General features: G+C 43.4%; 1 protein-coding gene across 1 annotated transcript in view; it reads right to left on the reverse strand.

The window, feature by feature from the left end:
- Window positions 1-3,173: 3,173 nt before the first annotated feature.
- AP1AR (adaptor related protein complex 1 associated regulatory protein) overlaps window positions 3,174-18,366 on the reverse strand; it is an 87,056-nt gene continuing 71,863 nt past the window's right edge. The window contains exons 9-10 of the mRNA XM_069743840.1: window positions 10,449-10,577; window positions 3,174-7,311 (exon numbers count right to left, since the gene is read on the reverse strand). Coding sequence (XP_069599941.1) covers window positions 7,070-7,311; window positions 10,449-10,577 — 371 coding nt within the window. The 3' untranslated portion in view covers window positions 3,174-7,069. The remainder of the gene's footprint in view (window positions 7,312-10,448; window positions 10,578-18,366) is intronic.

Genomic DNA, 18,366 nt, shown 5'->3' on the forward strand with positions numbered 1-18,366 from the left:
GCCATATGTGAATGAGGAGCTATTAGAGGGATGGCTGTTTTTACTGACTCCATCTTGAACTTGCGGTAGGTTATGTATTTGTTGAGAGCTTTCAGATTTATTATAATCCGAGATTGCCCGGAAGGCTTTTTTATTATGAATATACGGGAATAGTGTCCTTTCCCCTGCTCGTTCACCGGGACCACGGAAATAGCTCTTGAGTTTAGCAAGTCCTGTATTCCGGCCATCATCAACTTTTGAGTCTCCCGAGATGACAGGGAGGTGAATCTTAAGATCCTGGGAGGAGGCGCATCGAACTCTATCAGTAGACCCTGCTGGATAACACTCACCACCCAGGGGATGTTGGAGATATTCTGCCAACTGTGAACGAAGTTCGAAAGCCTCCCCCCCACCGGATCGGAGTCATTGCTTTTCTTGTTGTGTTTGTTGGGGAATAAGGATGTTTTTAGGCTTCCCCTTAGCATAACTCCACCTCCCGGATTTTCCTTTCCCTCTACCCTGGGAGGGCTGGGGCTGGGAGGGTCGAAAAAAACGCTTCCTGGGAGGCCTCTGTTCAGGAAGGGTTTTCTTTCTGTCTGTGGCTTTCTCTAAGATGTCATCTAAGGAGGGCCCAAACACGTAGTCACCCTTAAAGGGAATAGAACAGTTTTATTTTTGACGTAACGTCTCCGCTCCACATCTTCAACCAGAGAGCTCTTCTGGCTGAATTTGTCTGGACCAAGGATCTGGCGGCCACCCGGATAGATTCCAGTGAGGCATCTGCAAGGAAACCTGTTGCTCTGTGTAAGATAGGCAAAGAGTCCAGTACCTCCTCTCTTGGGGTACCCAGAGAGATGTGGCTTTCTAACTCTTCTATCCAACGGAAGAGAGAGCGGGCCACGCAGGTGGATGCTATATTGAATCTGAGGGCTGAGGTAGACGTTTCCCAGGACTTTTTGAGAAGGCTCTCAATCTTCCTATCCAAGGGGTCTTTTAATTGGGAGGAATCCTCGAACGGCAGAGCCGTCTTTTTAGCCACTCTAGCCACCTGGACATCAATTTTTGGAATGTCCCATTTTATTAGGTCCTCATCAAGAGGAAACCGATGCTTAAAGTCTGGAGGCGTTGTTAGCCATTTCTCGGGCAATTCCCATTCATTATTAATCATATCAATTATGCTTTTATGGACGGGGAACCCGGGTTGTTTTTCAGTATGTATACCAAACAGTTCGTCTTGTATAGACTGAGGAACTGATTCCTCTTTTAGCCCCATGGTGTTCCTCACTGCAGATACCAATTCCTCAATATATTCAGAGGAAAAAAGGTATTTCCTAATTTCCGCAGATTTACGGGGTAACGCATCTTCCCATTTGACAGAGGAAGACGTATAAGACCCCTCAGACTCTGACTCAGAATACTCCTGGATTTTCCTCTTTTTGGGGAGTGATGGACCAGGTGAGGATGGTGGTGGCGGTGGAGGTGGGGCGAGTGTGGCCAAAGAGGTTTGAACCTCCTGCCTAACCAAGGAGCGAATTTCATCAATCAAAGAAGGGTGTTCCGCTCTGACGATTTTATCCGTGCAAGGTTGGCATAACTTTTTCTCCCAATCTGGAGGCATTTTTACATTACAGGTGGCACATTTGCGCTTGGTAATGTTTTTAGGGCCAGGCTTGACTCCCTGAAATGAGAGAGGAAGCCGTGTAAGAAAAGGTATATTAAAAAATGTACCTTTAAATGGGACCCCCTCTGCCGTACTTACAAGGGCTTGGGGAGCGCTGGGCAAGACGCATCCATGCTTACAGCAGCTTACCTGAGACGTCTTCACAGCTTATATAGAAAATAAGCTGCACCAGCGCGTGGCAATTAGCCGCCCCTCCCCCTCCGGAGTCCCAGGCAGGCGTGCAAGGATGCCGCGTGCCTCGCACGCCGTTCGGTGATCCATCGCTCTGGTCTGTATCGCTCCTGCACAGGAGCGCCGACCCGGAAGTGGAGCGTCTTCTGACTTCCGGGTCGCCGAACAGCGTGCGCCTGGAGGGGGAGACGCCGGAGAGCTCAGGGAGTCCTCCGGCGGGCACCCCGACCAGCTTTATCCCCGCAAGAGGACGCAGGAGGCCGGGGAATGCGGTCCCAGAATCCCGAGGAGACGGGAGGCACAGCGCAGGAGGAAGCCGCGGGGGGCCCGACCTTAAGTGCCCGGCAAGAAAATTAATACAGGTACTCTGCTAGAGCCGCCGCAGCAGCGCACCAGGAACCTCTCCATGCCCGATGGTGGACAGGAAAGACACTGGTTAATGGGAGGTGGGAGGGGTTTTTAACCTCTTGTGCTTCCTGTCCCCCATTAGGGAATGGAGACAACCTCCTGGTGGCTGTCGTGGAAGGCTACTAGAGAAAACAACAGTATCACTGTGCTTAATTGGCCAGCAAATTTGCCTGATCTTAACCCCCATAGATTTATTGTCAAGAGGAAGATAAGAGACACCAGACCCTACAATGCACACAAGCTGAATGCTGCGATCAAAGCATCCAGGGTTTGCAAAACACCTCAGCAGTGCCACAGGCTGATCGTCTCCATGTCACGCCGCATTGATGCAGTAATTGATGCCAAAGGAGCCCCGACCAAGTATTGAGTGCATTAACTGAACATACATTTCAGTAGGCCAACATTTTGGATTTTAAAATAATTTTTCAAGCTGGTGTTATAAAGTATTCTAATTTACTGAAATAATGACTTTTGGGTTTTTGTTGGCTGTAAGCCATAATCAACAACATTAACAGAAATAAACACTGGAAATACATCACTCTGTTTGTAAAGACTCTATATAATATAGGAGTTTCACTTTTTGTATTGAAGAACTGAAATAAAGTAAACTTTTTGATAATATTCTAATTTTGTGAGAAGCGCTTGTATGTGGTGGCTTCCAGGAACAATGGGTGATGTTATTGTAACTGGAGCCTTAAATTTTGCTCTTGAACTGTTCCTCCTTGAAATCAATGCCAATCCAGATGAACATCACAAGAAAATAAACAACTCAGATGGCACATGTAAATGGTTTTTTATGCATATTTGACAAGGACCAAAGTGTTTCTTTCCAATGTGAGCCAATCAAATCTAGCTTCATTATGACAGACAGTCACTGCAATATGACATGTCATATAGAAAAGTGTGGAAAAGGAAAAACACAAACATGATAAAAAAAAAAAAAAAAAAAAAAAGATTTATTCGTCAGCATGCCTATATTACATTTGTGCATTTATTCATGGACTTTTAGCAAATACATTTAAATCAGGCCAACATTTTATTTTCAATTATAGCATAATATACAAGCTTCTCAGTGGCGTTCTAGAAGACATTTGACTTTTCACCAGCCACCACAATACTTTTTTTTTTTAGCCATTCAAGTAAATTCTGGATTTTATTTCCAGATCTCTTGTATTTAAAGTGTGGCTGTTGAATATATATCGCAGTTTACTGTAATATAAGGGACTTTGCTCAAAATCTAACTTCTTTTCATTTTTCTGACTTCAAAGCCACAGTTTAAAATTGAGTGACTGCCCCAACAAAATAGGGGTCCATTGGACATTGTTTGGAGACGCAGTACAACAGATACATCTGTGAATTGAAACCATAATACAAGTGTAACAAAAAAAATGTAATTACATTTATTCCTTCAGTTTACAATAAAGGGCCATTACTCAGGTATTAATGGAGTCAGGTGCCAGATCATCAGTCTGAATTATTTGACTTGTCATAAAAAATGTATAATTCTCACTAATAATATTCAAGGCTTCCAAAAGACCAAGGAATAAAATAAAATGTCAGTACGAAATGTGCCAATGTTACTCATAAAATGTCACATGATGTTGCAGTTATCAAGCTTTACTGAATAGCAAATGACATTGTAAAGAACATTCATTTACTGTGCTTTTTGATGCAGGTCACAACTGATCTTAGTGGCAACGTACGTGGCCTATAACAACAATTTCTGTCTATAGATTTCATACAGAAAGAATATCATATTAACAGTCATACAGTTTGCCAGATCTGAGGTGTGTGTAATATGCTCACAGTTAGTATTCTGCTCCACATTCTGATTCCATTGAACATCATGTGACAGCAAGTATGATTTTTGCATAGTTGCGGTCACGTGCCTACTAGAGTCCTCTTTGCTTCTCTCATTCTTCTACTGAGAGAACTGTCTCAAAGTCTAGTTGGCATGTACCTGCAGGACTTGCCAAAAATTACTGCAGGTGTGGACAATCCCTTCAATGCATGAAATATCTAAGTGCCTGATTAAGATGTATATATACAAGCAAACATTTTCTGCTCCCTCACCAATGTCAGTTTCCTGCCAATGCACAGTATACACAAAACTGTCAATCAGTGACGTGGGCGGGGTTATACAGAGCTCAGCAATCAGAGAACTGCTAGATCTACAGCAGAGAAAACACAAATTTTATGAAAACTATACCAGGCAGCCCAGTAAATGATACATTGTTGTTATCAGAGTCTTGGTCACTAATTTATGCTGCCCTCAGAATTGGAAGCATAAACCTTCTGACAGAGCCTCTTTAAAAGTTTATGTCGAATGTTTACAACCTTTTTTGTTTTCACTCTTTCAATGCATATGAAAGTACATTAAATTCACAATAGTGGATTTATAAAGAGCTTACTATGTTTGTTGTTCGTTTCAGTTGAGACACAAAGGAGCTGTAGAAATAATCTCTGGGAAGCTTAACCTTGCAGTCAGACTCCCATCGATCTGTCTACATGTAGCTACTCTACCAAATGTACACAAGTACAAGTAGATCTTGAAATAAAAATAAGTTGAAAAATTGGATGTATTAAAAAAAAAAAAAAAAGAAAAGTCCCAGTGCTGAGATAATCTTATAAATGTTCCCCTGCTGTGTACTTGTGTCTGATCCTGCAGGGACATGGTCTGATCATAAAGGTACCGTCACATTTAGCGACGCTGCAGCGTCGCTGGAGAGCTGTCACACAGACAGCTCTCCAGCAACCAACGATCCCGAAGTCCCCGGGTAACCAGGGTAAACATCGGGTTACTAAGCGCAGGGCCGCGCTTAGTAACCCGATGTTTACCCTGGTTACCAGTGTAAATGTAAAAAAAACAAACAGTGCATACTTACATTCCTGTCGCATCCCCTAGCTTTCTGCTTCCCTGCACTGTGTAAGTGCTGGCCGTAAAAGCAGAGCAGTGACGTCACCGCTGTAACTGCTTTACGGCTGGCCGGCGCTGACACAGGATGCAGGAGGAGTGCAGGGAAGCAGAACGCCGGGGGGAAGGGGGGGGGATGGGGGTGACGCCACAGACACCGGAATGTAGTGTTTTTTTTTTTTTACATTTACACTGGTAACCAGGTAAACATCGGGTTACTAAGCGCGGCCCTGCGCTTAGTAACCCGATGTTTACCCTGGTTACCAGTGAAGACATCGCTGGATCGGCGTCACACACACCGATTCAGCGATGTCTGCGGGAGATCCAGCGCCGAAATAAAGTTCTGGACTTTCTGCTCCGACCAACGATGGCACAGCAAGATCCAGATCGCTGCTGCATGTCAAACACAACGATATCGCTATCCAGGACGCTGCAACGTAATGGATCGCTAGCGATATCGTTGTGGAGTTGGTCAGTGTGACGGTACCTCAACACATCTCCTGGGCAGGGGAGGACCCAAAAGACTAAACAAACATTTCAGCATGTGATCACAGCTGATTTTTTTTCAGTGAGGTTAAACATTTTCCTGCCTGTGAATACTGGAAGCCATTTCCCATGAGGTATTTCCTCAGAAACACAGTTTAAAAACAGACATGGATATGGTTTTCCCTCACAGAAAGAATCAGCTGTGATCCCATTTTGTCCTGTCTGTACTCTCTCTTTTCCTTCTTCCCCTGCCCAGGAGATGTGGTATGGTCAGACCATGTCCCTTCATGGTCAGACACAGCCATTACACAGCACACAGCAGGGGAACATTTATAAGATTACCTCAGCACAGGAACATTTTATTTCAACACATCCAATTGTGGAACTTATTTTTATTCCAGGATCTATTGATTAAAATTGACTTTGTTCTTGGGAGAAAACCTTTAAAGACTGCAAGAATACACTACAAAGAATTTGTTTTCTGTCGGTTTTGGTTGTTAGTAGTCAGTGTACAATTAAATAAAATTATTGGAAATATTTAACTAGAACCTATTGAAAAGTTACTTCATTTTTCGTGTTTGATTTATGGAGACAATAAATTGGGTATGCAGGTGTACATAACCTCTTTGGGTGGTGTAAAGCTATTAGTTTTGCAGTTTTATTGATGCAAGATAAACAATCTGTTGTGAAATCACATCATGCATGTGGTATTAAGTGTTCTGCTAGAGCCAAGAAATACTGACTGTGCTCACTTGTGTCACAACAGGACTACTATACAGACATCACCAAGTCCTCAAGTGTCCTACAGTGGAATGTACGAGAGATAAGGCGAGCTCCGATCACTTCATAATCTACAACCATTGCGAAGATCCACGTTTAGCTCATCACAAAAGCAACCACGTGTACATTTATAGAGCTCTGCAAACAAAACCCATATAAGCCTTCATTCATATCTGCGTTAGATCTGATCAGGACCGAAGTACAAAAACGGCAGTGACAGAGCCCACACGTGACACACAACAGTTTAGGGTCCGTCTGTTACGGGATGAAATAACGTAGTTTTCTTCATTATTTTATCCATCATTTTGAGCTGACTCTTCGGCAGCTCTAACCCAGATGTGAATAGGGCACAAGTTAAAAAAAATAATCAATAATCCAATAAATCGATGGCTCTAAGAGACAAAGTGCAAAACTACTGCCAAAGTATGACGTTCTCAAATAGTGCATATCACAACTGAAGTGTGGAAACGCCAAACTACTTACCTCCTTTTTGTCTATCACTAAGAAGTGTCTGCAGAAAACAAAGGTAAATTGCACTTTATTGAATAAAAAAGGCTCTCAAAAATCTGTACATTCATGTAACTCATGATGAAGAGGAGAAAGCTTTCTTTTATATGATAATTACAACATTCCTTGGTGCTCAGCCATTTCTATCTGTCCTGTTGGCTGCCAGAAAGTTCAGTCACGGGGTTAACAAACCCTGCGTATTCTGAGTTACCATTGTCGTCCATCTCCGCGCTCACAAAATCATTCTCCCACTCAAGTCCATTTGAATCATCGGACGCAGAGGCGGTGTGGCTTCCAGGCTTCTTGCCGCTGGATTTTAAAGCTGCTCGGAGGATGTCCTCTTCTGTTTTCGACCGTTCTCTCATTGGAACCATCCTGTTTATTCCTAGGTAAATGGAAAAGATAAAATGTAATCTTATTTACAGGGTCATTAGATTTAACCATTAAATTTGCCAGCTTACAAAAATTCTTTTTATGTAGCCTATTAGGCAATTTGGAGTTAAGGTAGGAGTGTCCCTTACTACTGGAAATTAGCTACACAGCGTTCCTCTCTCTGTCTGGAGGACCTATTCAGTCCTACATCATGCAGATTGCCCACTGTATTAAGCACTGTCTAATGTTTAATATTCAATGTGCAAAACTGGAAACTTTCAGCCAGCTTTCCCATGTATTATAGATGATCATTAGGGGTCCCAGCAGGGGGGACAGTTTTTGATCATATTATTGTCAATAGATTCCTCCAGCTAAAGCCTCATTCAGAAGTCAGCAATTTATTTTGTATGCAGAAAAAAATAAAAACACTGACAGATTTCTCAGTCAATTAAAAATATACAGCACTACGATTGCATCTGGGTGCTGTCTGATTTTTTTGTAATGATTCATAGACCTGCATTGAGGAGTTTGATCTCTGACTTGGAAAGTTTGCTTTTTTTGGTGCAGAAATACACAGACATGTGGACAGCTCCATAGACTATAATAGGTACGAGTTCTATCCGTGAGAAAGACAGGTCAGGTAGGGCTCACTTAGATGTTGGACAAATTCTAACAGAGAAGGATCATCAGCCTGCTGGATATGTAATGCTTCAATATACGCAGTTTCATAGTTTTTAAGGTACTGTAGACAATAGACATAAGTCTACTGGGTACAATCGACCTAACATTGATCCAGAGAAACACAAAAACACCATAAAGCAGATGCAAATTCCCAATATTACAAGAAAAATTCCTTCCTGACTCCACATACAAAAATCAAACTAGTTCCCTGGATCAGCGTCCTATTACAGAATCTATTACCCATAACCTGCAATATCAACTTGATTAAGGAAAGCATTCAGGCCCTCCTGACTGAGGAAAATACCAGAAGTAATCTACTATATAATTGTCTAGGGGTCACTTCCGTCTGTCTGTCCTTCTGTCTGTCACGGATATTCATTGGTCGAGGCCTCTGTCTGTCATGGAATCCAAGTCGCTGATTTGTCGCGCCAGCTGCCTGTCATGGCTGCTGTGACCAATCAGCGACGGCCACAGTCCGGAAGAAAATGGCTGCTCCTTCCTCCCCGCAGTCAGTGCCCGGCACTCGCATATTCCCCTCCGGTCAGCGCTTACACAGGGTTAATGGCAGCGTTGACCGCGGTGTAACGCACTCTGTTAACGCTGCTATTAACCCTGTGTGACCAACTTTTTACTATTCATGCTGCCTATGCAGCATGAATAGTAAAAAGATCTAATGTTAAAAATAATAATAAAAAAAAAAAAGTTATATACTCACCCTCCGGTGGCCCCCCGGATCGAAGAGGTTACCGACGCTCCTCGCTATGCCCCGGTGACCGTTCCATGCATTGCGGTCTCGCGAGATGATGACGTGCGGTCTCGCGAGACCGCTACATCATCATCTCGCGAGACCGCAATGCACTCTTCAGACCGGAGCGCACGAGGAGCGTCGGTAACCACTTCGATCCGGGGGGCCAACAGAGGGTGAGTAATTAACAATTTTTTATTTTTTTTTACAGGGATATGGTGCCCACATTGCTATAGACTGCGTGGGCTGTGCAATATACTACGTGGGCTTGGCAATATACTAGATCAGTGTTCCCCAACTCCGGTCCTCAAGAGCCACCAACAGGGCATGTTTTCAGGATTTCCTTAGTATTGCTCAGGTGATAATTGCATCACCTGGAAAGGCAAGAATTCCATCACCTGTGCAATACTAAGGAAATCCTGAAAACATGTTGGTGGCTCTTGAGGACCGAAGTTGGGGAGCACTGCACTACATGGACTGGGCAATATACTACATGGGCTGGGCAATATACAACGTGGGCTGGGCAATGTACAACGTGGGCTGGGCAATGTACAACGTGGGCTGGGCAATGTACAACGTGGGCTGGGCAATGTACAACGTGGGCTGGGCAATGTACAACGTGGGCTGGGCAATGTACAACGTGGGCTGGGCAATGTACAACGTGGGCTGCGCAATATACTACGTGGGCTGCGCAATATACTACGTGGGCTGCGCAATATACTACGTGGGCTGCGCAATATACTACGTGGGTTGCGCAATATACTACATGGGCTGCGCAATATACTACGTGGGCTCTGCGCAATATACAACGTGGGCTGCGCAATATACAACATGGGCTGCGCTATATACAACTTGGGCTGCGCAATATACTACGTGGGCTGCGCAATATACTACGTGGGCTGCGCAATATACAACGTGGGCTGCGCTATATACAACGTGGGCTGCGCTATATACAACGTGGGCTGCGCAATATACTACGTGGGCTGCGCAATATACTACGTGGGCTGGGCAATGTACTACGTGGGCTGCGCAATCTACAACGTGGGCTGCGCAATATACAACGTGGGCTGAGCAATATACAACGTGGGCTGCGCAATATACAACGTGGGCTGCGCAATATACGTGGGCTGCGCAATATACGTGGGCTGCGCAATATACAACGTGGGCTGCGCAATATACAACGTGGGCTGCGCAATATACAACGTGGCCTGCGCAATATACAACGTGGGCTGCGCAATATACTACGTGGGCTGCGCAATATACTACGTGGGCTGCGCAATGTACTGCGTGGGCTGTGCTATACACTACGCATACATATTCTAGAATACCCGATGAGTTAGAATCGGGCCACCATCTAGTAAAATATAAAAAGACATCATCCACAAATTAATCCAGTAAAAAAAAAGTTGAGACGGCATGCAATGTAGATCAATTATCTTATATTGTGCCAATATTTACAGTGTGAAGAAGCAATGTCTCAAAACTTAAACTGTGTGTTTGTCATGGTCTAGCTAAATTCCAATGAGATTTTGAATTTAGTTATTAGATAAACAGGCACCAACAGAGAATTCGAGAAATGGACAGGCCCTAACAAGTAAGTATGGCATTACGGTGCTGTGAATTAAAGGATTGTCCGATTGTCGGCGTGACATCTGCTCATATGTAGGATGTAATGCGGAAATTATCTGCTCAAATTGTTCTTGGCCTTCAGACCAATCTCTTACCTTCCTCATCCTCCCACTCAAGGTCAAGGGATGTGCTATCATCATTTCCACTTGTCGACTTTGTTCTGGTTGTAAGATCACAGCTACTCTCCGTGTTAGGGGTTAATAGGTTTGCATCTGATGATAACCCTAATAAAAAGAGAAACAAAACATACAAGAAACAGGTTTTACATTAAAACAAACTTTTATTTATAAATTGTCTTTGCAAAAGGTTTGTTTTCCTGGAAAATATTATGAATGATATCCACATTATTATTATTACTAGACAAAGTACAGGTAGCACAAAAAAACAAAAAACAAAAAAAAAAAACTGAAAAACATTCTGCAAGATAAGGTTAGTGATCCTGACTTAAAGGGAACCCATCATGTCCCAAAAAGCTATTATCCTGCTGATATAGGGTTAATCTGCAGATTAATAGCTTTCTAAGGGCTCTTCCACACATCAGTTTGTCCAGTAAGTGTGGTGACAGTTTTCACATGTACCAGAGACACTTCCACATGTAGACCCATTCAAATGAATGGGTCTCCGCACATGTCAGTGTGTTTCCACGGACTGCGTGTCAGTGGGCAAAATACGCCGACATGTCCATTTTTTTAGCAGCCGCACAGGCCTCAAAACGTTCCACATCCGTGTGTCATCAGTGTGACACGTATTGGCGCCTGGGAATCAGCAGCACTGTTCATGCAGATCCCCGACGCCGGGTGCTGAAGACAGCTGGTCCCCTGCTCTTTAGGTGTTAAAGCGAGTATAATGTGATTTTTTTTTGTATTCTTAACTTTACACTCAATGTAGACCGCAGGGGCTGACTACAACTATCAACATTGTCCCCTGCTTGCTCTGATTGCAGGGAGAGCAGAGGACAATGATGTGAGCTGTCTTCAGCACCCAGCACCTGAGAACAGTGCAAACCATGCCGGCTTTTTTCAGGCTCCGGTACGTGAGATATTGATGCGGCACACAGAAACACGTAGAAAACACACACACACGTGTATCCCCGGTACTGGTTTTTCAAGTACTGGAAATATCAGGACACATGAAAGAGCCCTAAAGCTGTGTGACCACTGCACTGAATGCCGGGCTACCGGGAGGAAATTAACTTTATCCCTCCTGGCAACCTTGGGCTTTCAGTCACAGAGGTTTGCTGGCATGGCTTCAGTCACCAGACAGCTGTGCTGGGACGCGCTTATAGCCCATGGACTGAGCACTGACTGAAGCTGCGCCTCTGACTGAAAGCCAGATGACAGACAGGCTTTCAGTGGGGCGTTTCAAAGCACTATTAACCTACAAATTAACCACAATTTTGGGGACATGACAGGTTCCCATTAAGATGCATATGTTTGATTTTGAACAAACTTATAAATACCAGTTAATTTATGGATCATATTCACAAATGTGTAGAATAAGCATATATATTAAAGTGCAAAAGTTTTAGGCAAGAATGGAAAAATACTGCAAAGTAAGAAAGCTTTCAAAAGTGGAAGTGTTAATAGTTTATTTATTTCAATTAACAAAAGAGGAATCTGAATCAAATCAATATTTGTTTGGTGTGTCCACCCTTTGCCTTCAAAACAGCATCAATTCTTATAGGTACACTTGCACAAAGTCAGAGATTTTGTAAGATTATAGACAGGTGAATGCGTAAATACACCAGAAAGGTGATAATGTTCATCGTATTCATTTATAGATTGAAACAGGAATAGCTGTGTAAGAGGCTTAAAATTGGGTGAGGAACAGACAAAAGGTAAGGCTGTGGAAGACAGTTTCACGTCACAGGTTATACACTGTGGCAAGACTGACCTGACCACATGAACAAGACACAAGGTAGTACTTGTACTGCATCAGTAAGGTATACCCCAGGCAAATATTTCAAAATGTGACGTTCAAGCTTTTTTCAAGAAGCTCCAAGAAATGGGCAAAGTTGAAGGCCATAGACGCAGTGCTCAGCCAAGGAAACTTAGTGCAGCAGATCAAAGACACATCATTCTTACTTCCCTTCAAAAGTCCGGCAAAGCCATCAACTAAGAGCTGGCAGCAACCAGTGGGACCCAGTTAAATAAATGTACTGTTCTGAGAAGTTGCGTCTGAAGTTGTCTTCATAAAAGAATTGTGTCCCAAAAGTAAACCTTCAACATACAAACAAGGCCAAGAGACTAGTGTGTAGAAAAATGTCAGCAAGTGCTCTGGACTGAGTAGTCAAAATGTGAAATATTTGCCTGTAAGGCTAGTTTCAAATTTGCGTTTAAAAACGCAGCGTTTTAAACGCAAATGCATGTGGTGAAAAAAACGCATATAAACGCGTGCAAACGCTGCATTTTTTAGACGCATGCGTTTTTGCATGGGGTAAAAAAACCGCGGCGTTTTCACGCGTTTACATGCGTTTTTTCCTGCGTTTGCGTTTTTGAAACGCATGATGAGAAGTGTGTGACAGCTGCCAATCATCAAAATCAACTAGAAACCCCACTATAAACAGAAATAGCTAGGGTTAGGATCCCTAGGGTTAGGATCCCTAGGGTTAGGATCCCTAGGGTTAGGATCCCTAGGGTTAGGGTTAGGATCCCTAGGGTTAGGGTTAGGATCCCTAGGGTTAGGATCCCTAGGGTTTGGGTTGGGGGGTGGCTTATCAGTGTGTATTCTTGTGTTTTTCTATTGAAACGCATGCGTTTAAAAACACAAGCAAACGCATGTGCTTAAAAACGCATGCGTTTACATAGACAGCAATACGTTTTTTTGCGGCAAAAAAATGCCTCTAGAAATTACTACATGTTGCATTTCCGCAACAAAACACAAGCATAGAAATGACGCATGCGTCGTCAAAACGCAAAACGCATGCAAAAAAAAGCATGCGTTTTTAATGTTAAGTATAGAAAAAAAAACGCATACTTTTTTTGCGCTAAAGCGCAGCGGCAAAAAACGCAAATGTGAAACCAGCCTAACAGGGGGCAGCTTGTTCACCAAAGGGATGGAGAGGAGTACAATAATGAAAGTCTGCAGGCAACAGTGAAGCATGGTGGAGGTTCCTTGCAATTTTGTAGCTGCATTTCAGCAAAATGGAGTTGAAGATTTATTCAGAAATAATGGTGTTCCTCAATGCTGAGAAATACAGGCAGATATGTATCCATCATGCAATACCATCCAGGAAGTCTCATATTGTCTTCTAATTTATTCTTCTGCAGAACAACCACCCAAACATCCTGTCAATATCATTAAGAACTATATTCAGTGTAGAGAAGAACAAGGAGACCTGGAATTGATGATTTGGCCTCCACAGAGCATTGACCTCAACATCAAGTCTATTGGGGGTTACATAGACAGAGGAGGGGAACAATCTCCCTGCAGAGATCCTTCAAAGACTGTGTGCAAGTGTACCCAAGACTGATGCCGATTTGAAGGCAAAGGGTGGTCACCCACTTTGCATTTAATTAATAAAAAATAACTATTAAAGCATCTATTTTTTTAATTTTAAATCAGATGATTTGAATTTTGTTAATAAAAATCTTACAGAAAATTTCAGTATTACCAAGACTAACAAGGTCACATATTTTCAAATTACCGCTCTTCCCCTCCCCCCCCCCCATTATATATGTGAACAGCAAGTGATCAGAAATACAGCCTTCACTTGAGATCATATTCTCTCCAGCCATGGTTTCCACAACGTCTCAAAGGTTTTTTCGCTCTTTCTTTTACCAAATATCTTTTTCTATTTTTACAATAAAGTCAGATTGTCTAATAAATTCCTGTAGCGTCGGCGGTTCTTCATTTATCCAATGTCTTGTAATTAATTTTCTAGCGACATAATCTAGCTATTGCCAATTTATATTTATTTTGAAATTGAATCTCCTCCATGTATCCCAAGATACACACCACAGGATCCCTCTCAATTCTACAGCCATACACTCAACAGCGTTAACAACTGTCATCCAATATGGGTTCAGTTTGGGACATTGTCATAACATATGGAGGATCCCAGCCCCATCAGCCTGACATCGTGGACACTCAGAAGTCTGTCTCAATCCAGCTCTATACAGTCTGGAGTCCTATATACTCTATGGAGCACATACAGGGGTTGGACCAAATAATGGAAACACCTGGAAACATCAACAAAAGTTAGTTTGATATGGTGTAGGTCCACCTTTTGCGGCGATTACAGACACAATTCTTCGAGGTATGGATTCATACAAGGTGTGAATTGTTTCCAAAGGAATTTTAGCCCATTCTGCAGTTAAAACACCCTCCAGTTCTTTGAGCGACTATGGCGGCGGAAATCGACGTCTAACTTGAATCTCTAAAATCGACCATAAATGCTCAATAATTTTGGGGTCTGGGGATTAGAATGTTCCTCGTTCCATGCTTTAACAATTCTAGCTGTATGAATTGGTGCATTTTCATCCTGAAAGATGGCGTTCCCCTCTGGGAACAGTGCTTGAACCATTGGATGCACTTGTTCGCCCAAATTGCCTAAATAATCTCTGCTGTTAATTCTTCCATGAAGGGATATCATTGGCTTGGCGGATCTCCACGAAATAGCACCCAGATCATCACAGAACCTCCGCCATGTTTTACGGTTGGGGGAAGGCAGTCTGGATGGAATGCTTCTTTCGGCTGTCTCCGAACGTACACTCGGTCGGAGGTTGGAAATAGGGTAAACGATGATTCGTCTGAGAATATCACGTTTCCACTGCTCGAAAGACCAATTCTGGAGGTTTCTACACCACTCTGAACGCTTAGAAACATTTGTCATTGAGAGCAGCGGTTTTGTAATTGCAGCTCTTCCATGGAATCCAGATTTGTGCAGCTCCCGACTAACAGTTTTCATGGAAACTGGGTTCTGTAGGTGTTCATTGAGCTCAGCAGTGATTTTCGGAGCCGTGGTCTTGCGATCCTCTCTCACAATTCGCTTTAGAGTCCGACGGTCTCTCTCAGTCAACTTCGACTTTCGGCCGGACCTGTGCTTTGCTGCAGACATTTTTCCTTCTCTTTCAAACACAGTCATTACTTTGGAGACAGTACCTCTTGACACGCCAAGCATTCGGGCACTTTCTGTTACACTAGCACCTGCCATACGAGCACCAACAATTTGGCCTCTTTGAAAATCCGAGAGGTCTGCAATTGGTATCAGGTTCTCATCAATGTTCTTATAATTATGCAAAACAAACAGTTAATTTACATACACATATCACATAACACAAATAATCAACTACAAAACATTATCATATGTGACGGTTTGCATGTTTATAACATGTAGAAGATTATTATGCCAAAACGTTAGGTGTTTCCACTATTTTGTTCAACCCCTGTATCTGTGAGAGCCTACTCGGTTCACTCAATGACAGTTGCTGTATGTATTCCAAAATAACCTCCCATTTATCCTCCTCTATCCTCCCCAACTCTTCCTCCCACTTCTCATTTGCTGTAATCGGGTACTTACTTAACCCCTTACGTACTATCCCGTCGAGGTGCCCTGGGCTTATCTGACCCTGGACGGGATAGTACGTCATAGCCGATCGGCCGCGCTCACGGGGGGAGTGCGGCCGATCGCGGCCGGGTGTCAGCTGCTTATCGCAGCTGACATCCGGCACTATGTGCCAGGAGCGGTCACGGACCGCCCCCGGCACATTAACCCCTGGCACACCGCGATCAAAGATGATCGCGATGTGCCGGCGGTGCAGGGAAGCACCGCGCAGGGAGGGGGCTCCCTGCGGGCTTCCCTGAGACCCCCGGAGCAACGCGATGTGATCGCGTTGCTGCGAGGGTCTCACCTCCCTCCCTGCTCCCTCCAGCCCCGGATCCAAGATGGCCGCGGATCCGGGTCCTGCAGGGAGGGAGGTGGCTTCACAGAGCCTGCTCAGAGCAGGCACTGTGAAGCCTGCAGCGCTGCTAGTCAGATCAGTGATCTGACAGAGTGCTGTGCAAACTGTCAGATCACTGATCTGTGATGTCCCCCCCTGGGACAAAGTAAAAAAGTAAAAAAAAATTTTTCCAAATGTGTAAAAAAAAATAAAAAAAAATATTCCAAAATAATGAAAAAAAAAAAAATATTATTCCCATAAATACATTTCTTCATCTAAATAAAAAAAAAAAACCAATAAAAGTACACATATTTAGTATCGCCGCGTCCGTAACGACCCGACCTATAAAACTGTCCCACTAGTTAACCCCTTCAGTAAACACCGTAAGAAAAAAAAAAAAAAAACGAGGCAAAAAACAACGCTTTATTATCATACCGCCAAACAAAAAGTGGAATAACACGCGATCAAAAGGACAGATATAAATAACCATGGTACCGCTGAAAGAGTCATATTGTCCCACAAAAAAAGAGCCGCCATACAGCATCATCAGCAAAAAAATAAAAAAGTTATAGTCCTGAGAATAAAGCGATGCAAAAATAATTATTTTTTCTGTAAAATAGTTTTTATCGTATAAAAGCGCCAAACCATAAAAAAATGATATAAATGAGGTATCGCTGTAATCGTACTGACCCGAAGAATAAAACTGATTTATCAATTTTACCAAACGCGGAACGGTATAAACGCCTCCCCCAATAGAAATTCATGAATAGCTGGCTTTTGGTCATTCTTCCTCACAAAAATCGGAATAAAAAGCGATCAAAAAATGTCACGTGCCCAAAAATGTTTTCAATAAAAACGTCAACTCGTCCCGCAAAAAACAAGACCTCACATGACTCTGTGGACCAAAATATGGAAAAATTATAGCTCTCAAAATGTGGTATTGCAAAAAATATTTTTTGCAATAAAAAGGGTCTTTCAGTGTTTGACGGCTGCCAATCATAAAAATCCGCTAAAAAACTCGCTATAAAAGTAAATCAAACCCCCCTTCATCACCCCCTTAGTTAGGGAAAAATAAAAAAAAATGTATTTATTTCCATTTTCCCATTAGGGCTAGGGTTAGGGCTAGGGTTAGGGCTAGGGTTAGGGTTAGGGCTAGGGCTAGGGTTAGGGCTAGGGCTAGGGTTAGGGCTAGGGCTAGGGTTAGGGCTAGGGTTAGGGTTAGGGCTGGGGTTAGGGCTAGGGTTAGGGCTAGGGTTAGGGCTAGGGTTAGGGCTAGGGTTAGGGCTAGGGTTAGGGCTAGGGTTAGGGCTAGGGTTAGGGCTAGGGTTAGGGTTGGGGCTACAGTTAGGGTTGGGGCTAAAGTTAGGGTTAGGGTTTAGATTACATTTACAGTTGGGAATAGGGTTGGGATTAGGGTTAGGGGTGTGTCAGGGTTAGAGGTGTGGTTAGGGTTACCGTTGGAATTAGGGTTAGGGGTGTGTTTGCATTAGGGTTTCAGTTATAATTGGGGGGTTTCCACTGTTTCGGCACATCAGGGGCTCTCCAAACACGACATGGCGTCCGATCTCAATTCCAGCCAATTCTGCGTTGAAAAAGTAAAACAGTGCTCCGTCCCTTCCGAGCTCTCCTGTGTGCCCAAACAGGGGTTTACCCCAACATATGGGGTATCAGCGTACTCAGGACAAATTGGACAACAACTTTTGTGGACCAATTTCTCCTGTTACCCTTGGGAAAATACAAAACTGGGGGCTAAAAAATAATTTTTGTGGGAAAACAAAAAGATTTTTTATTTTCACGGCTCTGCGTTATAAACTGTAGTGAAACACTTGGGGGTTCAAAGTTCTCACAACACATCTAGATAAGTTCATTGAGGGGTCTAGTTTCCAATATGGGGTCACTTGTGGGGGGTTTCTACTGTTTAGGTACATTAGGGGCTCTGCAAATGCAATGTGACGCCTGCCGACCAATCCATCTAAGTCTGCATTCCAAATGATGCTCCTTCCCTTCCGAGCCCTCCCATGCGCCCAAACGGTGGTTCCCCCCCACATATCGGGTATCAGCGTACTCAGGACAAATTGGACAACAACATTTAGGGTCCAATTTCTCCTGCTAACCTTGGAAAAATACAAAA

This window comes from Ranitomeya imitator, chromosome 1 (assembly GCF_032444005.1).
Source record: "Ranitomeya imitator isolate aRanImi1 chromosome 1, aRanImi1.pri, whole genome shotgun sequence".
Lineage (NCBI taxonomy): Eukaryota > Metazoa > Chordata > Amphibia > Anura > Dendrobatidae > Ranitomeya > Ranitomeya imitator.